This window comes from Pongo pygmaeus, chromosome X (genome assembly GCF_028885625.2).
Source record: "Pongo pygmaeus isolate AG05252 chromosome X, NHGRI_mPonPyg2-v2.0_pri, whole genome shotgun sequence".
NCBI lineage: Eukaryota > Metazoa > Chordata > Mammalia > Primates > Hominidae > Pongo > Pongo pygmaeus.
The window spans coordinates 115946806-115966570 of NC_072396.2; the positions used below are offsets into that span (position 1 = coordinate 115946806).

The window sequence follows — 19765 nt, forward strand, 5'->3', positions numbered from 1 at the left end:
TTTACTAAATCCCTACTGCCTTTTTATTATACTAGTTCCATTTTTATTATGTTTTTAAAATCTCTCATATTAACTGTGCTTATTACTTAATGGCTAAGTAGGGCTTTAGATCCTTTTTTCAGGATAAGTTCATGTTAATAAGTAGCTATCACAGTATTCCAAGCCTTAAAACAGGTTATAGTGTGTTCTACAAATTCTTCATCTAAAACAGTGCTAAGCAGCTAAAAATTTGTTGTACTTGAAAAAACTACCTCCTAGCTACAGAATGTTTTTTAAAACTCAATACACTATTTATGTTTAGGAAAGTGCTGGCCAGCTGGAAATAAGAGCTCTTTCTCTAATTTATAAGTAAGTTATATCCTCTTTTCTTTGAGAGTGGGTATGTGCATGCATGTGTTTATAAGATCTCAACGGTCTCTTCAGGATTGGGGAAATTTGAGATTTGATGTATTGATACCTAGAATGAAGAAAGCTAAGAAAAAGTGTTAAAATATTTTAAATGGTTGAAAAGTCAAAAGAAGAATGTTTCATGGGATGGAAAAATTATATAAAATTCAAATTTCAGTGTCTGTAAAGCTTTGTTGGAACACAGTTATGCTCATTCACTTATGCATTGTCTGTGGCTGCTTTCATGGTACCAAAGCAAAGTTGAATAAACCATATAGTCTGCAAAAGCTGAAATGCCTATTTTCTAGCCTTTTGCCAAAAAAATTGCCAACCTCTGCTTTAAATAAAGGAGAGCACCACCCCCCAACTCACAGACATACATACAATTGATAATTGGTTGTCTTTACCCCTTCTCCTCCCAAATTAAGATACATTAAAAAAAAATCCATAGGACTTTAGGGGCAATTAGCTGTCTACCTTGAATTAACATCATTTAGCCGTTTTGGATTATTTTAAAGCCAAACATTAAACCGGATATTTATATTACTTTATATGAATAAGGTAGGCAACTTAAAAGCACAAATAGTTGTTCCTATAACTATCTCTTACATATGCCAAATTATGTCTTCCCACTTACCTTTGTTTTCCCCATATAGTCGGGATTTCATTCTTTATCGCTTTCCTGGAAAACCTCCAACTTATGTCACAGATAATGGCTATGAAGACAAGGTAAGAAGATGAGTGAATGTTGACTTATATAAAAGAAGTTGAATGATGCTTCTGGCTTGCCTGGATATTAAATCATTTTTAACCTAATTAATGAAAAGCATAGTCTGAATGACAGGTTTCTCTGTTACTAGCATTTTCCTCTCTAGTCGTTAATCTCAGTGTTGTTAGCCCTCTAAACAGACCTGATCGTCATTTCTTTGTGATAGGAAAAAAGCCACCCCAAACCCTAATTGGCTTCTCAGTGACTAAAAAGGATAAGGTTCAAACTTTGAAGCTAGGCATTCAGCATCCTGAAAGGTCCCAAACCAGCTTCATTTTCTTCCATCCTTTTTATGCCATGCTTCCAGGTATTCTGCCTTTCATACTTTGTGTCTTTGTATTTGAAACTTTCCCAATGCCCCTGGAGTCATTTTCTCACTTTGTGCTCCCCTAGCAGCTCCCAAGTAATCGTAGTATTTATTATATTGTGTTTGTTTTCATATGTATTTCTTTCATTATCTGAACGTTTCTTGAGGGAAGTGACAGTGTCTACTACTGCCTGGTAAAGTACTTGGTTGTTAGCTGAGAATACTCAGCAGATAAATTGTTTTTCAGCATACAGCTTCTCCTCCAAAAAGTTTATAAAAGAAAAGCCCTTTATCCTGATTATTTTATTAGTGAAATATCGACTACCCAATGTTTGAGTTTTATATGTCTTATTTCACAACATGGAACACAATTTAGACACAATTCTAATGATGGCAAGACAAGACTAGAGACCAGGAGAACTGTTAGGATGCTGTTATGATAATCGAGGGGGAATACCTGAACTAAGGAGAAGTAGCATTAGGAATAGAGAAGACTGAGTAGGAGATAACTTAGAAGATAAGTATGAATGGGGTACATTAATTATCTCTTTTCTGAGCTTTGGGGACACCAAAATTAATACAGTGAAATCCTTGCCCTCCAAGAGCTTAAGGGGCAATGAAGACAGACCTGCAAAGGGTTAATTACAGCAAAGTGGTAAGTTTTATAATAAAAAAATTGTGCTAAAAGCATAAGGGAAAAAGCCCTTCTTTCTGCTTGAGGGAGTTTAGAAAGCTTCATGGTGGTAGTGACATTTAAGTGGAGTATAAAAGAGTCCATCAAATATGAAGAGCAGTCTATTCAGAGGAAACACTATATACAGAGGCATAGAAGCAAGATACCCTTTGGGAGTTAAGTAGTTGGATGTGAGGAGGGTGATGCTGGAAAGATAGTCTAGAGTTACATAGTAAGAGGTAGAGCAGGCCATGCCAAATAATTTGTCTTTTCATTGTACAGAATAGTCATTTGAAACTTTTTCCCAACATTTTATTATGATGTTCAAACATACAGAAAAGTTAAAAGAATTTTACAGTGAGCATCCATATACCTACCCACCACCTAGAGTCTGCTGTTAACATCTTAGTATTCTTATCACATATCTATTCCTCGATCCATTCATCTGTCCATCTTTCTTTTTTGATGTATTTTAAAGTAAATTTCAGACACCAGAAAACTTGACCCTAAATGCTAATGGAAAGTTTTTAGGCAAAGGTGTGACATAATCTGAATTGTTTGAGGAAGAGGAGTGTTAACTTTTGTATCTAAGCAGTTGTACATAGCATTGCTTGAGATGAAATTTGGATCTTTACCAGGCATCTTTAAACTCCCAGTTCAGTTTTTCCCCAACATTGTATTCTGAAATTTTTCATACAGAGAGAAGTATGAAGACTCATGCAGTAAACATTCATGTACCCACCACTTAGTTCCTACAATTACACAGTTCCATTTATAAATGTCTTGTGTTTCTTACAGACAGATTATTTAGCTAATTTAGGGGAACATTACCCATTGGGGACCATGAGAATACAAAAATGTCAGACCTTTTGAGTGTGTACAACCTACAAATATCTATACATGTATACAGTGCTAATACTTATCAGCACTTGGGTATTTGCATGTACAGGATAGTGCATATATATGTCTGATTTGGGAATTTATAAAGTGGGAGTGTGTGTTTATATTGAAAAGCCAGGTGCTTTTATTTTGTGATGCTTTGCTTTGCCTAAAACTTTGTTGCTTTATCTCAGTTCACACTCCTAAGATTGGCATCAGGATTGAATTTTTAAAAATGAGGCCGGGTGTGGTGGCTAACGCCTGTAATCCCAGCACTTTGGGAGGTCGAGGCGGGTGGATCACTTGAGGTCAGGAGATTGAGACCAGCCCGGCCAATATGGTGAAACCCCGTGTCTACTAAAAATACCCAAATTAGCTGGGCGTGGTGGCGCATGCCTGTAATCCCAGCTACTCGGGAGGTTGAGGCAGAAGAATCGCTTGAGCTCAGGAGGCAGAGGTTGCAGTGAGCCAAGATTGCGCCGCTGCACTCCAGCCTGGGCGACAGAGCAAGACTCCATCTCAAAAATAAATAAATAAAAATGATTGTATTATAGGCAGTGAACATTATTAATGAGCCTTCTAAAAATATTTTAGAACAAACTTTCATAGAAATAAATGTCTAATATTCACTTTGGCATCTTTCATCTTGTGTGTTGACTTAATTCTGCATTCTACATAGTTATCTTCAGTTTCTTAAGTGTATTCAGCTGAAATCGAGCCATCTTCACTCAGCTCATTTGCTCTAGATAGAAGTACATACTTACATTAAAAAGAGAATAAAATTAAGTCTCGAAATGTAGAGTAAGAAAGTCCCCACTCATCCTCTTCAATTTTATGCCCTTCAAAGTAACAAGTATTAGTTCTCATGCACTTCAAAGTAACAAACTATTAAGTATTGGTGAGTATCTTTCTGTGTCATTTTCTTTGTGTTTGTCTTTTAAATGTAAATGGGCTCATATTTAACATTGTTACTTGTTCTTTTTAAATATCCTTCTTAGTAATATAGATCTACCCCATTTTTTCACTAGTTTACTGCCATTAATTACATCCCATCTGCCCACTCCCAACCACCCACAAGTATGTATGAATTACTATTTCATGTTGGGATACCACCAGAAACATAAAAGCCATCATGCCTTGTTTTGCCTCTTCCAGTCGAAATGGAAATTCTTGCCACTTGAATAGAGAAATTATATAGTTGTCTGTCTTCTTTCTATAAGAACTGCTTATTCATCACTCTGGTTAACTGGATTCCTTTATTCCTTAACAACTGCCTCTAGTTATTAATATTTCTTAGAGTTCCCAGTTCTTGTAGCCCAAAGTACAAAGGATTTCTCTGCTCAAAATCTGCTCACTGTTCTTATGGGTTAATAAACTCTTAAATGCAAATACCCCTTGTGGTGGGAGAAACTTATAACTTAAACTTTACTGTGAGTTACTTCAGCTTGACACTTGACTTCAGTACTTTGAAATGGATTACTACTGAAATAGAATTGTGATTTCCAAAAAGACAAGTGAAGAATAATAGACCTGGGATCAAATAACTGGATTATTGGGAGAAGTTAGCCCAGGGAAGAGTAGGAAGACAGAAAAAAAGAATGCTTAGGATAATTTTTTTTTCTGCCAAGGAGGCTTGGTGGCAACATCTTTCCACAGATTGCAGAATCATTTTGAGTAACTCAGGTTGCTGATACCTTCAAAATGGAAGAACCTTAATCACTAGGGATTATATCCCTTATATAAGACAGTTTTTTTTTTTTTAAGAGATGGGGAGGATCTCACTATGTTGCCTAGGCTGGAGTGTGGTGGCTATTCACAAGTGAGACCATAGCACACTATAGCTTCAAACCCCTGGGCTGAAGTGACCCTCCTGCTGTAGTAGCTGAGACTATAGGCACACACCACCCCACCTGGTGAAGACAGATTTTTTCAACAAAAATTCAGAAAGGTTTTGGAACAGTTATATAAACAAATTTCATCACATAGAACATTTTAACTGAAAAAATTTTGCTTAACAAGCATGGCCTTTGAATTGTTTTGGGGGGAAAAAAAACCTCTAGGGATTCAGGGAATCAGCTCAGACATTAAACTGTCATTTTTGTAGCCTGAGATGTACCTTAATTCATTGAGGAAGTCTCTCTAGCAGTATTGGTGCTATGTAGTGTATTGATATATTGCTATTCAGTTAAATGGATGACTTGAGACAATTGAATAAAATCCCTTTCCTCCCTTAGTCTGAGTTTGGAGTATTTGGGTATTTGACCTAATTTTTCCAGTCATTCTTGGAAGTTACCTGGGTCTTTTGGCATCTGTTAGGCTTTCTGTTATGTTCAATAACTCAATTTCTAAGTGTTCCTTTTTTCTTTTTTTTTTTTTTAGCAAATTTGTAAATCAGGGCTTGTTTGGTATATTAATGTGATTGAGGCTCATAGTGTAACCTTAGTAGTGATTTTAATCTTGGCATTTAAAAGTCACTGCCAAGAAAATCTTTATGAGGTACAGGTTGCATTTCCTTATATTTAGATTTTAAAAATCACTTTAAAAAAATCAATTAGTTATCAGTTACTGACTACAGACTCAATTTCAAGTTAATTATCATCTTAATTTCATGGTTTTAAGATGTGTAACATTCACTTAATTGTTCTGTGTGTTTTTCTTTAGATTCTACTCTGCTATTCAAGTAGTGGTCACTATGATTCTGTGTACTCAAAGCAATTTCAGTCAAGTGCAGCTGTTTGTCAGGGTATGTGAAGGCTTTATAAATTTTGAGTGTGATTTCAGATGACTTGTTTTCACTCAGGGACCCACCATGAATAGCCCCTTTAAAACCTTGTTGGTACCTATTTGCACGCAGGATTATGACTATTTTCACATAGTTAATATAAATCTTATTTTGACAATTGGAATTTTGGCCATTTTTTCTTCAGCTGTATTGTACGAAATTCTCTATAAAGATGTGTTTGTTGTGGATGAAGAAGAGTTGAAGACTGCGATTAAATTGTTTCGAAGTGGTTCTAAGAAGAACAGAAATAATGCTGTGACTGGAAGCGAGGATGCCCATACTGATTACAAGAGTTCAAATCAGAATAGGTAATAAAGAGAAAGGGGATATCATGATAATTATGTTCCATACTTCTGTGCATAATCATTTGAAAGTGGAAGGGGCCTGGCAAGCTTATGAGTTAGATTACATATTCACACGTACACATATGTCAGGATATATATTTTTAATGGGGGGAGAGTTTTACCAAAGAGATGTGTCGTGAGATGCCCAGACTTGGGGGTTTTGTTCGAGTCCGTTTTGTATTGCTAGAAGAAACTTCAGAACTATCTAATTACATGATTCTCAAACTTTAGTGTAAACTAGTTCAACCCTTGTGGAAGTCAGTGTGGCGATTCCTCAGGGATCTAGAACTAGAAATACCATTTGACCCAGCCATGCCATTACTGGGTATATACCCAAAGGACTATAAATCATGCTGCTGTAAAGACACATGCACACGTATGTTTATTGCGGCACTATTCACAATAGCAAAGACTTGGAACCAACCCAAATGTCCAACAATGATAGACTGGATTAAGAAAATGTGGCACATATACACCATGGAATACTATGCAGCCATAAAAAAGGATGAGTTCATGTCCTTTGTAGGGACATGGATGAAATTGGAAATCGTCATTCTCAGTAAACTATCGCAAGAACAAAAAACCAAACACCTCATATTCTTACTCATAGGTGGGAATTGAACAGTGAGACACATGGACACAGGAAGGGGAACATCACACTCTGGGGACTGTTATGGGATGGGGAGAGTGGGGAGGGATAGCATTAGGAGATATACCTAATGCTAAATGACGAGTTAATGGGTGCAGCACACCAGCATGGCACATGTATACATATGTAACTAACCTGCACATTGTGCACATGTACCCTAAAACTTAAAGTATAGTAATAATAAAAAATAAAAAAAGAATTATAGTGCTTGTTAGAAAGGCAGGTTCTCCTGGGCCTACTGTCACAAAATTTGAGGTCAGGATGGGGCCAAGAATCTGTTTTTTAAACAAGTGTGCCTAAGCATTCTGATGTAGGTAGCCTGTGGATCATACTTTGAGAAAATACTGATTCCAAAGTAGCACCATCATTTTCTAGGTAATAACTGAGGTTAGTTGACACATCCAGCCAGTAGAAAATTTCTCAGTGTAAGTTTTAGGAGTGTTTTAGTGTCTGCCTTTGGTATGCACTATGAGTGTGCCTCTGAGGAAACAACTGTTAAACAGCTCTAGTTGAACACTTTGGGTTTGAGATAATAAAGTACATGTCTTATATTTCTTCCTAATTCCTAGTTCTGCCTGCAAATTCAGATAGGTTTGGTGCTAGGTAAGTGTCACCTTGTGTTTTTTGTCTTGCAGTTCTATTTCTTGGATGTTTAAAGCTTACAATTTTTTTTCTTTTTTTTTTTTTGAGACGGAGTCTCGCTCTGTCAGCCAGGTTGGAGTGCAGTAGCGCGATCTCGGCTCACTGCAACCTCCGCCTCCCAGGTTCAAGCAATTCTCCTGCCTCAGCCTCCCGAGTAGCTGGGACTACAGGCGCGTGTCACCAAGCCCGGCTAATTTTTTGTATTTTTAGTAGAGATGGGGTTTCACTGGTTTAGCCAGGATGATCTCGGTCTCCTGACCTCGTGATCCATCCGCCTCGGCCTCCCAAAGTGCTGGGATTACAGACGTGAGTCACCACACCCGGCCCAGAAGAGGGTTTTTAAAGCTTATTTGGGACTGCCAGGAGTGGCAACCATGTATTAGGGTAAAGGTTGCTTCATTCTTCACTGATCACTTGTCTTAAGGACTTCAGGCTTACGGAAACTACATTAGTCGGAAGACAAGGTGTATTAGTTATGTTTTGCTGTGTAACACTGTTACTACAAACTTGCAAGCTTAAAACAGCACATTTTTCTCACAATTTATGTGGATTAGGAATCTGGACATGGCTTAGCTGGATCTTCTGCTGAGTGTCTCATAAGACTGTAATGAGGATGTTGGTCAGGACTGAGTTCTTATCTGGAGCTTTGACTGGGGAAAGATCTACTTCCCCACTCATGGTTCTTGGCAGCATTCAGTTCCTTCCAGCTATAGGACTGAGAGCTTCAAGTTTTCGCTGTCAGCTGGCAGAAGTAACCCTCAGCTCTGCTACATTGTAGTGGTGAACATGGCTGCTTGCTTCCTTATAGGCAGCAGAGGAGAGAGAGAGACCAGTAAAATTAATGAGGCAGGGATCATAGGGATCACCCTAAGAGTGTGTTCTCACAGGAGTTGTAAAATATAGGAGGTAATCTGCTAAGTATATTGTAGCACATACTTATAAAAAGGAAGCATAAATGCAAATGTTGGAATGAAAAAGCGTTTGCCTTATTTTTAGAGCTGAGCTAATTTACCACTAGGTGGTGGTGTAGTTGTTAGGCTTAACATAAGTAAATTCTTCATTTATAAAAAGCTCTTTGCTCTAAATCTTTTGAATTAGGATGGAAGAGTGGGGTGCCTGCTACAATGCTGAAAATATACCAGAGGGCTACAGTAAAGGAACAGAAGAAACAAAGGTTTGATATTTTCTAAGGCAAAGAATTTTCATACTCTTGGCTTGCAGCATCATGACTTAAACTAGTTAAAGTCAGATATTATATTCTAGTTATATGGGTTGAGGGAGGAGTTGGTCATTTTCCTTTGTGAAAGTCTACCTATCTTTAAACTTCAAATGCATGCTTAATGTTCTTTGAATTCTTATTTTTACAGAATTTTAGATTTTTCAGAACAAACTGAACACTTCAGAAATTTCAGGAGCAATATGTTTTTAAGTTAAATATTACAAACTCAATATTTAGTTTGTAATCAGTCTTCTGATGCTAAGGTTTTTTTCATTAAGGAATACAATGCCTATCTTTATTTTATTCAAACTAGGTGATAATCATGGTTTAAAGTTAGAGAAACAGAAATTTCACCATCCATATAGGACTAAAATCAAATAGGCCTTCAGTTTGAGGCTAGCTAAATAAGTCAAATACCATTATAGCAATCTCTGTGTATACCTGAGGTGCTTGTAATTTTGGAATAGTATTGAATATGGTGAAATTCTAGGAAAGCAGAAGAAAAATGGTAGTTCCTTTGGAAATTTTAACAGGATTTGACCATAATGAAGTAACCTTCAGATATTTCCAGGTGATTGTAGAATACAGAAATACTTGCACCTCCATGTGTATATCATGATAACACTTCCTGAATAGCTCTGAATTTTTAATCCTGGTTTGTGTTGCATTGGTTTATATGGGATGTGTCCTGAGTCATTGCCTGGTTTAGACATTATTTCCCTTCTGCCATCTAAAACCTTTTAGATTACTTGCATTTTGCGACTTCAGTCTCCTGATTTTTAAAATATATGGCAAAATTTATTGTGCGATTTATTTCTTGTTTTAATAAAGAACGACATGTAGGTTTTTTTTTTAAGAAGAGAGAAACTTAATTCTTCCTTCTTCGTAGAAGGAAGACTAAGGATTGTGAGTTTGTAGCATGATTATTTTTGTTTTAGTCTCCAGAAAATCCATCAAAGATGCCCTTCCCCTATAAGGTGCTCAAAGCCCTGGATCCAGAAATCTATCGTAATGTAGAATTTGATGTTTGGTTGGACAGCAGAAAAGGTAATGAAATATCAACAGGATACTTTTGAATCCTGACAAATCAGGAGTATAATTTTGCAAATTTTGGTGAACATCTCTTATAAGAAATACTGTTATAAAAAACAGCCTGATGCTTTTTATCTTACTTTATATATGATTTAAATTCAAAGGAGGGAACATAGCTTTAGAAGTGGGAGGGATCTTTTAAAGTCTGATGTTTGCCTGGGACTTCAACTTTGCAAAAACTGTGTGGAGATAATTTTTAGATAGCTTCAAGAAACTTAGTGACTGAAAACAAGCTCATCTTAAATTCCAGGTGTTAAGACCACCTTCCTTGATAAATGAGTAGGTTAGGCCTGTGGGTCAAATCTGACACACCAACTGTTTTTATGTGGTCTATGAGCTAAGAATGGTCTTTAATTCTTAAATGGCAGGAAAAAATTAAAAGAATAATATATTGTGACACATGAAAAATTATATAATTCAAATTTCAGTGTTCATAACATTTTACAGCAGAGTTTGAGTAGTTCTGAGCGTCTTATGGCCCAAGAAACTGAAAATACTTACTATCTGGCTCTTTACAGAAAAAGTTTACCAACCCTTGAAAATAGGTCATTGTTTCTCTCCTTATAAGATAACTAAAGTGATCAACCTAGGCCTTAAAGTTTTGCCTTCAAGATAAGCCTTTAGTATTTCACATTCAACTCCTTGAACCCTGGTAAACCTAGTTGTAGTTAACAATCTAGAATGAGGTCAAGACCTTGGGAAACACAGTAAGTTGTCAAAAAAAAAAAAATAGGTTGATTTGAGAAGCTGAATAATGTTACTTTCAAATTGTACCTCGTTGGTGTTTGACTATCTCTGATTACAAACTCCCAATTTCCACCTATTTGTTTTTTAAAGCACAAAATTATTCTGGCACGTCTTTTTAAATTGACTGCAGAAATAACTCATCCAGAATGATAGAATGGCCCTTCGGGACTTTACCCCTATTTTCACTTATAGTGGTAGCGTTGTCAAAGGCACTACGGTAAAAGTAAATGAGGAAATTAAATGATACAGGAAAGGAACCAGTTTAGTTGAGCTTGAATCTTCATTTTCTTTTAATAGAACTTCAAAAATCTGATTACATGGAGTATGCTGGGAGACACTACTATTTGGGAGACAAGTGTCAGGTTAGTTCCTTCTTCAAGAATCAGTAATTTGCTTAAGAATGTGCTTTTTGTCATAATATGAGTTGAGCAAGACTTATTTACAAAGTACTAGAAACTTTTTATTTTTATTTTTAAAGAGATAGGGTCTAGCTCTGTTGCCTAGGCTGGAGTGTAGTAGCATGATCATGGCTCACTGCAGCCTCGAACTCCTGAGCTCAAGTGATCCTCCTTTCCTCAGCCTCTCTAGTGGCTGGGACTACAGGCACATACTACCATGCCTGGCTAATTTTTTTTAATTTTTTTTAATTTTTTTTTTTTTGAGACAGAGTCTTGCTCTGTCTCCCAGGCTCTGGAGTGCAGTGGCACGATCTCAGCTCACTGCAAGCTCTGCCTCCCGGCTTCATGCCTCAGCTTTACAAGTAGCTGGGACTACAGGCGCCTGCCACCACGCCTAATTTTTTGTATTTTTAGTAGAGACGTGGTTCCACCATGTTAGCCAGGATGGTCTTGATCTCCTGACCTCGTGATCCACCCATCTCAGCCTCCCAAAGTGCTGGGATTACAGGCGTGAGCCAGTGCACCTGGCCTATTTTTATTTTCTTTTATAGAAACAGGGTCTTACTATGTTGCCCAGGCTGGTCTCATTCCTGGCCTCAAGTGATCTTCCCACCTTGGCCTCCCAATGTTGGGATTACAGGCATGAGACACCACACCCAGCCGAAAAAAAAATGTTTCTTTAATGTCTGTGTTAAATTTTAATTACAAATTTAGTGATTAGATGTAAGGTTCTTTCAGTATGTGCTGCCTCCGTTGATCCAGACTGGCAGTGTTGATATGAATTACTTTAAAAAGTAGACACTGAACTCCATTTGGGGAAATGTGGTATTTTGTTTGGCATTAGCCATATCTGTCACTAGTCTTGAGACTAGATGTATTCTCTTTTCAGGTTTGCTTGGAATCAGATGGAAGATATTATAATGCTCATATCCAGGAAGTTGGAAATGAGAACAATTCAGTAACAGTCTTCATTGAAGAATTGGCAGAAAAGTAGGAATATGATAATTTGTTGAATTACTGAAATCTTTGGTTCCTGGTTCCATTTTGTAATATTAAATTGAGAATTACCAGGATGCTAGTAAGAGAACCAGAATTGTATCTACTGTTGGCCTAGGATGACTTATCTTGAATTATAAAAGCATGTGCTGAAGTATGAAATATCAATATAGATATTAGATATGTATAAAAGTTTTCAAATCTTAAGACACTAGCCTACTTATTAGAAATATTAAGTACAACAGAATTCTGATACAAAACTGCTCATAGTAATTGCAAAGTTGGATTAATAACTGAGCCTCTGCCAGTATGAAGATAAGCTAATCTAGTCTTTCTCAAACTTTACCATGCACTGGAATTACCTGGAGGGCTTGTGAAAACACAAGATTAGTGAGCCCAGTCTCTAAAGTTTCTGATTCAGTAAGTCTGAGGTGGGGCCCATGAATTTTAATTTTGGACAAGTTTCCAGGTGATGATAATGCTGCTGGTCCACTTTGAGAACCATTAAATGAGGCTGTGCTGCTCTAACAACCAAAACATTTCAGCAGCTTAAAACAGTAAGGTCCTTCCTCCTTCATTTAGCATGTCCATAGTGGGTCAGCAAATGGGATCCGGTTCAACAGAGATTCTATTTTAACACGTGCATCCATGATCATAGGGAATAAAATGAGAACAAACCACTTGCTGAATCTTAAAATGTCTCATACTTTATTAACCAGAGTGGTTTACATTCCCAAGCCTCATGTCAATGGGATGGGGAAATTTAATCCTCCCAGGAGGTGCAGCAAATATTTGTGAACTAATACAGTCTACCACAGTCTTTCTTCTGAAATGTCATCGGTACTAGAAACAGCAGTGAAATTGTACAAACTACTCTTAGGTTTTCTAAACTAAGAAAAAATTAAACAAGGAAACTGGTGTCAACCAGGTTTTAATAGAATACACTTGAAGTATAAGGGGTGGGATACGTGTATTGAATGAAATTTAAGTCTGTGTTGCAGTATCTTCATGGTGATACCTTTAACTTTTAAGGCATGTTGTTCCACTGGCTAACTTAAAACCAGTTACCCAAGTGATGCCTGTTACTGCCTGGAATGCTATGCCCAGTCGGAAAGGAAGAGGTTACCAGAAAATGCCTGGGGGATATGTCCCGGAAATAGGTTTGTATGCTAAAGGTTGTTATTTTATTTTTCCCTTCATGTACCTGCTTTTACTTACCTACATTGCACTATTTTTTAAAGGTATGTCATATGTTTTGTTGTAGGGTAGGGTTTCTCAACTTTAGCACTGCTGATAATGGAATGGATACTACTTCCTTGTCGGGGGGCTGTCCTGTGCATTGTAGGGTGCTTCATAGCATCCCTGGCTTCTGTCCACTAGAAACAAAAATGTTTCCAGACATTGCCAAATATTCCCTAGAGGAGGGAGAGGCACAATTGTCCCTGGTTGAGAACCATGGTTCTTAAGGGACTTTGTATAAACTTAAGCACTCATATTTGAGAGCTAAAAAGAAAAAAATGATCTTGTGGAGATGAGGAGTAGAATGATGGTTACCAGAGGCTCAGAAGGGTATTGGGGGTGGGGGATAAAGAGGGATTAGTTAATGGGTACAAAAATAGGTAGTAGGATTAAGATCTAGTATTTGGTAGCATAATAGGGTGACCGTAGTTAACAATTGCATATTTCAAAAAAACTAGAGGACTGGATTTGGAATGTTCCCAACATAAAGAATTGGTAAATGTTTGAGGTGATAGATATCCCAGTTACCTTGATTTGATCATTATACATTGTATGCTTGTATCAAAATAGTGCATGTACCCCATAAATACGTACTGTTCTACACCTATAAAAATTAATTTTAAAAACTTAAGCCGACATGGATCTTAACCTGAGGGGGAAAAATATTTCTTAGAGAACTAGGAAAATACCTCATGGAAGCAGCCAGGGATATTAACAGGCATAATTTATTAGAGAATAGTAATGTATGTGATTGGATGACTCAGTGTTTTTGGGGTTTTTGTTTGTTTGTTTGTTTGAGACAGAGTCTCCCTCTTTGGCCCAGGCCGGACTGCAGTGGCGCTATCTCGGCTCACTGCAAGCTCCGCCTCCCGGGTTCATGCCATTCTCCTGCCTCAGCCTCCCGAGTAGCTGGGACTACAGGCTCCCGCCACCGCACCCAGCTAATTTTTTGTATTTTTAGTAGAGATGGGGTTTCACCGTGTTAGCCAAGATGGTCTCGATCTCCTGACCTCGTGATCTGCCCACCTCGGCCTCCCAAAGTGCTGGGATTACAGGCGTGTTTTGTTTTGTTTTTTTTTTTTTTTGAGACAGTCTCACTCTGTCGCCCAGGCTGGAGTGCAGTTACGCGATCTTGGCTCACTGCAACCTCCACCTTCCGGGCTCAAGCAATTCTCCTGCCTCAGCCTTCTGAGTAGCTGGGATTACAGGTGCACGTTATCACGCCTGGCTAATTCTTGCATTTTCAGTAGAGACGGGGTTTCACCATGTTGACTAGGCTGTCCTTGAACTCCTGACCTCAAGTGATCCACCCACCTCGGCCTTCCAAAGTGCTGGGATTACAGGCGTGAGCCACCTTGCCTGGCTATGGATGACTCAGTGTTTTGATGACCTATACTAACCTGCCCATACTGGGGATAGTGCCGAGATATACCCATTGATACAGAAATTACCTGCTGGTTTTGTCCTTCCAAATAAAAAATCTAGTATATCCTTCCAAAATACAAAAATTCCCTCCGTATGTTTATTTGGTTTGTTCCCAGGGGAAGCATTGGAAAGTTTAAGGCAGTGTGGTGGTGACAGTACACTGGGCCTTTTGCTTTGATTATGAAGCTTATTTGCTACTTCTTTGTTTGCCTGAAAGTTATATCAGAGATGGACATAAAGCAACAGAAGAAGATGTTCAAGAAAATTCGAGGGAAAGAGGTTTACATGACTATGGCTTACGGCAAGGGAGACCCCCTCCTCCCACCCAGGCTACAGCACAGTATGCATTATGGGCACGATCCTCCAATTCACTACTCACAGACAGCTGGCAATGTTATGTCTGATGAACATTTTCATCCTCAGCATCCATCTCCGAGACAAGGTCGGGGATATGGGATGCCCAGGTAAGACACTGACAGATTTGTATTTTCATGGTCTAGGGAAATATGAAGCAATTGAAGAGATCCAAGAAGATAGAATGCCATCAAGATGAGGGTCTCGGTGACATACAGACTGTATTTCATTAATAATAGTTAGGCCTAATGCCAGTATTGCAGAGAGCAGAGCTCTTTCTAATTGAATGTTTTTAGAAAGACAGATTAGTTCTATTTAACTACAGAGACTGACTACTTAGGTATTAGTGAGTAGAGAGTTCTAGTTTCCTTTCTCTTTATTTTTAGGAATTCATCTCGGTTTATAAACAGGCACAACGTGCCGGGCCCTAAAGTTGATTTTTACCCAGGCCCAGGTAAAAGGTGCTGCCAGAGCTATGATAACTTCTCTTATAGATCTCGGTAAGTATTGTGTTGAAAGAGAAAATGGGTAAGTCTGATTTCATTGCTGAACATTAATGCTTTAAAAAGTGTCAACTTTGAGATATTTGAACTGTTATTTAGAAATTAGGAACAAGTTACTATATTTCATCATTTTTACTTTTTTATTATTGGAACCACTTAAGTTCATTTAGACGTAGTCACCGCCAGATGAGTTGTATGAATAAGGAGTCCCAGTATGGATTTACCCCAGGGAATGGACAGATGCCCAGGGGCTTGGAAGAAACTATTACTTTTTATGAAGTTGAAGAAGGGGATGAGACTGCTTATCCAACTTTACCTGTGAGTGGATCAATGCTTTACTCAAAAAGCTGTTTACTTTTTTCATTTATTTTTTTGAAGTAAAGGCAATGTGGGCAAATTTTAGATTTTGTACAAATAACCACACAAAGCCTTTTCTGGAAAATGAAAATGAGAAAAGAGACATTTTCTCCCAGCTGTTCCTAGAGAAGGGAATAGAGGTAGACTTAATAATCTTGCCTATAGAGTATGGGTTAATATTTTCTGTTTTCTTGATTGTTACTTCATATTTTTTGTATTCTAAACTGCATGGAAAACATTTAATTACAGAGTTCTCTTACAATAGCAGTTCACATTGTTAGGCTAGTTTTTAAACTGCCTTTTAAAACATCCCTCTAGCTTTTTTTTCTGACTGTATAGTGAGAACTGCAGTGTATGTGTGTCTCTCTAATACAGAATCATGGAGGTCCCTCTACAATGGTTCCTGCTACTTCAGCATACTGTGTTGGAAGGCGGGGACATAGCTCAGGCAAACAGACTTTGAATTTAGAGGAGGGCAATGGCCAGAGTGAAAATGGTGAGTCAATTACAGTTAAATATTTTTTAAAAGATTCTTGTGGCATTAGCACATCAGCCCGGTGAAGTAGACCAATTTGGTTTTGGGGTCTCTGTCTGTTCCAGTAGCTTAGTTTTGAAAGATTTATATAAGTTCTTAATGCTTGCTGGGTTTTTTAATATGTCCTGGTATTTCTCAGAAGTGTAGACTTCTATTTCAGTAGGCTGCTACATTGTTATAACTTGTTTTCAGCTCTCTGCATAGGTCTTTAGTGAGTTTTGACTTGGTGTCAGATATCAGTATGGAAAACATCTATTTGTTATTAGTAAGGCACTATTGATAGTTGTCCTCACCATTTGTATATGTTAGGCTTTTCGTGTGACTGGCTATTATTTTTTAAGACTACTATGAAGTAACTTATTTGCCCAAATAAGTCTATTTGATCTATAAACATTACTCTTTATTGAACCCTATGTGATACCCACTCTACTAAGTCATTATATTCATAATATAGTCCTTCGTGCGTTCTTCTGAGGAATGTGCTGTCCCTATTTTACATATGAGGAAATTGAGATTCAGAGGGTAAATGACGTGGCCAAGGTCATATCCTTGGTAAATGGCAGAGATATAATTTTTTGTAACTGTTTTATTGAGATATAATTTACATATCATACAATTCAGCTATTTAAAGAATACAATTCAATGGTTTTTTATTCAGAGTTGCATACCATCAACACAGTTAATACTAGGACATTTTTATCACCACAGTAGAGAAATACTGTGCCCATTAGGAGCCATTCCCCATTTGCCCCAACCCCCAGCCCTTGGCAACCATCAGTCTGTTTTCTGTCTCTATGGATTTGCCTCTGCTGGACATTTTTTATAATTGGAATCACATACACACACATAGCCTTAACAGTTTTTATGTTGACTTCTACCATGGAACGTGTTTATTTTTACCTTGTTACTTTTAAAAGATACTGCATATCCCTCTTGAAACAATTGTGGAGCATTGAGTGGCTTGAGGAGGTGTCAGGCATTCCTAATGACTTGACTTATGAATAAGTTCCTTATTTTCTTGTACTCTTTTTTTCTACTAGTGTAGAAAAAATAGATATTTTTAGGAATTTAATGAGTAAAAAAATCTAGTGCAAGAATGATCTGTGAAAACTTTGTACGTGTGTGCATGCGTGTGCTTAAGGACATTTACTGTCTGCTCTCTTATTTAGATGACGCTTTTGTCTTTTAGCTCTATGGGTAGTGTGGCATATTTGAAATAACCAAATCTTTGCTCCCACCTTAAATCTGGAGGAGTTTCATGCATGTGTGTTTGATAAGTGGTATGTTTAAGAATCAAATTTACTTTAGAACTGCGGGGTTATATTTGGTGGAAAACTGTCCGATTGAGTATTGACTTTCTCTGCATTTCAGTGGTACAGAAATCTTAAAAGTACTTCAGTCTACTGAGCCACCCTTTGAGGACACACTCATTTTACATGTATTACTTACATGAAACAGATTGAAAAACAGATGAGGCATACATATTCCCTTAATGTCCACCTAAGGAAACAGTGGATTATACTCATACTTTATAATCACCATTGAGTATTTAGTATGTGTAAAACACTATGCTAAGTTACTTGCACTTCCATTAACCATCCTCAAAAGGCCTGTGAGCTAGGTACTGTTATTCCATTTTACAGTGAAGAATTGAGGCACAAAGATTAAATAACTTGCCTAAAGTCATGTAGTTAATCAGAATTCAAATCTAGGCAGTCCTCACTCCAGAGCCTATGTGCGTAATCACCATACCGTAGCCTCACTGGAAAAATTGGACACAACTGAGTTTTCACTTCTGCCTGACCTCTAAGAGCTAAGTGGATTTTCAGAGGAGAAATTTATACAGCTTACAGCTAGTCTCCGGCTTCAGTATCTCTTGACAAGTGTGAAAGCTCATATCACTTTCCAGGATGTATGCATTTTAGTTTTGAACATATAACCATAAAACTGGTGGAAAAAGCAAGTGCTGGCCATTTGGCTCTGCTGAGCTAAAAAGACCTATATAAACACATTTCTTCTGTCTTGTCTTTTTTCCCCAGGGGGATATCATGAAGAATATCTTTATCGTGCAGGTCAGTAAGATCTAGAAGTGATCTGGCATTCATCATTGTTTATAGAATTTCAAGCTATAAAATAATGCTCATTTTTTACTTTGGCTATATTCTCTAGAGCCAGACTATGAAACTTCAGGTGTTTATAGCACAACTGCATCTACAGCAAACTTGGTAGGTATTTAATAATAGCAAAGAGTTATAGCTCCTACTATGTACTAGAGCACTGTTAAGAGCTATACATATAAATGTATTTAAATCAGAACAACCCTGTGAGGCTTAGTATCATTCTCGTTTTGAAGATGAAATTGAGACAGAAATTAACTCGTGTTCTGGAACTAATATATTTAGAGATATTCTAACATAGGCAGTAATGATCTTTTAGAAGGTTTTATTATGATTTTTTTATTAGAATGGATGATACATCTCACTCAATATAACAAAAATTTGCTTCTCCTTTATGCTGCATGTCTAGTAGACGTCTATAGAAGGGCTTGCTCAGGTACTCAGGCTGATGGAAATTCATCCACAATTGCCAAGGCAGGAAATAAAATTCGGTAAATGGTGCACTGGCTCTTGGACAGCTTCCGCTAGAGGTGATACATGTCACTTTCTTTTCCATTTCACTGGCCAGAGCAGGTCCCACTGAAGAGTCTAACTTCTCTGTGCTGGAAGGCAAAAAGAAACATGTTAACAGCACTAAGAACTATATCATTCAACTTGCCCTCCCTCTCATAGGCAGAATACTTGTTTCTGTCTCAAAGGAGGCATCCTAAAATGTCCCATTCAGTGTAATCAAACTCAAAGCCTAGGATTTCTGGGCTATGTGTAGTACTTGTTATATTGGGTCCAGATGTAGCTTCTTGTGATCTTGAGACCTAAAACCAAAAATACAGAGGGTTTTTTTTTTTTTCCCCCCTCCCTCCCCAGTTTACAATGCTGAAGCAGGGACTGAAATTTCTATTCAGAAAGGGAGAAAATGGGGGATAAAAAAACAGTTATTGGCCTGTAGCAATTCTGAGACCTTCATGAGCAGACATTGTAAGGGCCCCCAACATACTCATGGGACTCTTCGCTGGAGGAACTCTCGTTCATTTTCTGGGGCTCTTGGTTACTCCCAAGGCCCATCCTTCCTTGGCAGTGTTTGGAGTAGGCATTGGAGAATAATCCTTCCTTGGCAACCGAGCAGCTTTCTAAGCTTGCTACTTACAGAAGATTGGAGGCCCAAGGGTGGTTTTATCTCAGTTGAATGGTTTTAGTTCTGGCTCGTGATTTCTTTGGCTGTAAGATTAATTTATTCTGCTTCTGTTTGATTTCTTTTGGTATCATGTACCAATAGCCATACTACAATTCTTTTCTATAGATATACTACTAAGATTTGCTATAATTCTTTGTGGTTTTATCCTTATATTTCTGT

At 37.7% G+C, this 19765-nt stretch overlaps 1 protein-coding gene across 10 annotated transcripts in view; it reads left to right on the top strand.

Moving 5' to 3' along the window:
- The window catches only part of ALG13 (ALG13 UDP-N-acetylglucosaminyltransferase subunit), a 79552-nt gene that overhangs the window by 30991 nt on the left and 28796 nt on the right, over positions 1-19765 (top strand). For 8 of the 10 annotated variants that reach the window (XM_054471082.2, XM_054471083.2, XM_063660467.1 and 5 more), the window contains 15 exons: positions 302-348; positions 1044-1116; positions 5677-5758; positions 5943-6105; positions 8531-8606; positions 9590-9698; positions 10788-10852; positions 11778-11878; positions 12917-13044; positions 14766-15012; positions 15289-15402; positions 15567-15723; positions 16138-16258; positions 18337-18369; positions 18467-18522. In XM_054471082.2, the coding sequence (XP_054327057.1) occupies positions 302-348; positions 1044-1116; positions 5677-5758; positions 5943-6105; positions 8531-8606; positions 9590-9698; positions 10788-10852; positions 11778-11878; positions 12917-13044; positions 14766-15012; positions 15289-15402; positions 15567-15723; positions 16138-16258; positions 18337-18369; positions 18467-18522 (1572 nt within the window). Of the gene's footprint in view, positions 1-301; positions 349-1043; positions 1117-5676; positions 5759-5942; positions 6106-8530; positions 8607-9589; positions 9699-10787; positions 10853-11777; positions 11879-12916; positions 13045-14765; positions 15013-15288; positions 15403-15566; positions 15724-16137; positions 16259-18336; positions 18370-18466; positions 18523-19765 lie in introns of those variants that run through there. The other 2 variants (XR_010125467.1, XR_010125466.1) reach the window with 1 other exon arrangement.